Source organism: Otolemur garnettii, unplaced genomic scaffold (assembly GCF_000181295.1).
Source record: "Otolemur garnettii isolate 467f Iridium unplaced genomic scaffold, OtoGar3 scaffold00129, whole genome shotgun sequence".
NCBI lineage: Eukaryota > Metazoa > Chordata > Mammalia > Primates > Galagidae > Otolemur > Otolemur garnettii.
The window spans coordinates 279,659-282,229 of record NW_003852524.1 but is presented as its reverse complement, the minus strand read 5'-3'; the positions used below and the strand labels follow the sequence as shown (position 1 = coordinate 282,229).

Here is a 2,571-nt window from a genome sequence, read left to right as displayed (position 1 = left end):
ATGCCACTGCACTCCACCAAGAGTGATAAAATGAGACACTATCTCTTAAAAAAAAAAATTCTATTCTAAAATCATTCTACAAGAGTTTTTATATTAGGGCCAGGTGTGGTGGCTCATGCCTATACTCCTAGCACTCTGAGAGGCCAAGGAGGGTGGATTGCCTGAGCTTACCGGTTCGAGACCAGTCTAAGCAAGAGCAAGACCCTTTCTCTAAAAATAGCTGGGCGGTGTGGCAGGCGCCTATAGTCCCAGCTACTTGAAAGGCTGAAACAAGAGAATCACTTGCACCTAAGACCAAGGGTGACAAAATGAGACTCTGTCTCAAAAAAAGTTTTTATATTAAATAAGCTCTTATTGTTATTTCTTGATTAGATTAAAAATCACTCTTAAAAAATCAGGATGGTAATCTTAAAGTCAATTTAAAAACAGGGTAGTCACACACATTATTAAAATTTTCTCACGGTAAGTATACAAAAAAATCTAATTTAAATGAGAAAGACAATTTAAGATTATGCTTAGTAATTAAATATATTTTTGAAAGTAGCACCATTTGTTTTTGAGAATACAAACATAGTAAATACTTGGTAAGGTCCACAGACAAATGAAAACTTATTAAATTACATATATGTATCATTGTATTTCTCTTAGTTAAATTTAATACATCCTCTATGTTAAAACAAAACAAAATCACCAACTCCATACAGAAACAACAAAAAACACCCAAAAAACCACCAAACCATATTGTCAAGCAAAATATTTTTAATTAGTAGGTTGATCATAAATAAATCCACATAAAAGATTTAACAGAATACAAAGAGTTTTGTGTTTCCTTTGTGGACTCCATTCATAATATGCATTAGTCAACCTCATTCTCTAACCATGACAAAAAGAGCTGTCATCCAACAATGCAGCACAGTTACAGCAATTCATATTCTGTAGTTAAATTTTTACATTTTCTTTACAAATGTAACATTTATGTACATTATATATATACTTTTTCTATAGTCCATGTGCTGAAACTCTATTGTTTTTACAGGGAAAATGTTGAATTCATTTAATGAATAAGAATCATTCCTTGTTAAAAAGTAATTCATATAAACAAAGAACACGGTACCACTGCCTTTTGGCATCCCTTCTCAGAGTTCAAGTCCAGAAAGGTTATATTAATTATAAGAAAAAAGAATTTATCTAATTTTACATTATGACATATCATTCCACATAGCTACATAAATTTGCCAGCTTGCAAGGAACAGAGCACTGTACTGCCATACTACTGGAAATGTGTAGAAACCAATTTAAAATATACTTGGTGCAAACAACACCATCATTACCATTAATTTAGGCTGAAGAAAATCTGTCACATTCTTTGTTCCTCTTTTCCTTTTGCCAAAGCCTCAGACAGGGTGCTGTGCATTGGGTCTTGTAACAATAAATGACTTCATTTCAAATATCCTATGCACTTCTCTGACAGATTATGCTCTACCTAGGATATAGATCTTTTTCTTCTCACTCAATTTTATTCTATTTCACTTACAAATCTGCTGCTGAATATGAAGCAAAAATTCATAGTAAGAGAACGCAGCTTCTGTCCGGTCTTCAATCAAATGCTGAAAAAATTCTGTTTTGGCAGGACTCTCATCTCTGAAAAATAGAAAGGGACATTTGTCTAAAAATGTACATTATTAAAAAGAATAATTATACATTGAAAAAAATAACTAATACATGGAGACATCGAAAATGGAACTCAAGAGGGTATGAATCAAGTAACAATATTTTAACATCAGAACATATTTTGATATTATTTCAAGTTTGTTTTGAAGATAAGCAGTTTCACACAGATTGCACAAAAAAAGAAAACTTCATTATTAACTTACAAAAGTACTTACTTTACCACATGAAGGATTGGACTTAGTGGTCTGCTGTCTCTAAGCCAAGTTATAAAGGATCTGGCTCTTTCTGATGAAAGCGTATCTAGCTCTGGAAGGTGTGTCTGGTAAAAGTAATTTGGAAATTATTTTGTTTCTTACACACTTTAGCAGTATTAGCACTTAATCACAATTTCCACTATCATCAACCAACTGCCAGCACTCTACTCCCCAGCCCCAACAGCAGCAACGGAACAAATGAAATTTAAATAGTTCACAACTATGTTTCTTTCTTCTTGGATAAGTCAACAAAATATATTTAATGATAAGTATGTCACTGATATTTTACCTGAATATTGTATTTTTCTGGAGAAGTCAATAAAACAAACACAATCATTAGTATGTCACCTGCACCTTTATGTGTTTTTTTTTCACCTGCATGTTTCTTCTAAAGGAAATATTCACACGAAGGAAGCTACCACTTGCATACCAAATTCTCTTATACGTTATATCTTATTCTAAAAATAGACACGCTGGGAAAACTTCATGTGCCAAAAAAAACTTACACACACTTTAAGAGATGTTACCTATGTATTACTTTTGAAGTTGAACTGAGTTATGGCAGCAATATGTAGTATGACTGACACTCACTCAAAAGATGGCATTCATGGCCCGGCGCCTGTGGCTCAAGTGGCTAAGGCACCAG

General features: G+C 33.2%; 1 protein-coding gene across 2 annotated transcripts in view; it reads right to left on the bottom strand.

Annotated features, from left to right (window-relative positions):
* Positions 1 to 741: 741 nt before the first annotated feature.
* The window catches only part of SEC24B (SEC24 homolog B, COPII coat complex component), an 80,521-nt gene continuing 78,691 nt past the window's right edge, over positions 742 to 2,571 (bottom strand). For both annotated transcript variants that reach the window (XM_023518189.1, XM_023518191.1), the window contains exons 21-22: positions 1,887 to 1,990; positions 742 to 1,641 (exon numbers count right to left, since the gene is read on the bottom strand). In XM_023518189.1, coding sequence (XP_023373957.1) covers positions 1,527 to 1,641; positions 1,887 to 1,990 — 219 coding nt within the window. In that variant the 3' untranslated portion in view covers positions 742 to 1,526. The remainder of the gene's footprint in view (positions 1,642 to 1,886; positions 1,991 to 2,571) is intronic.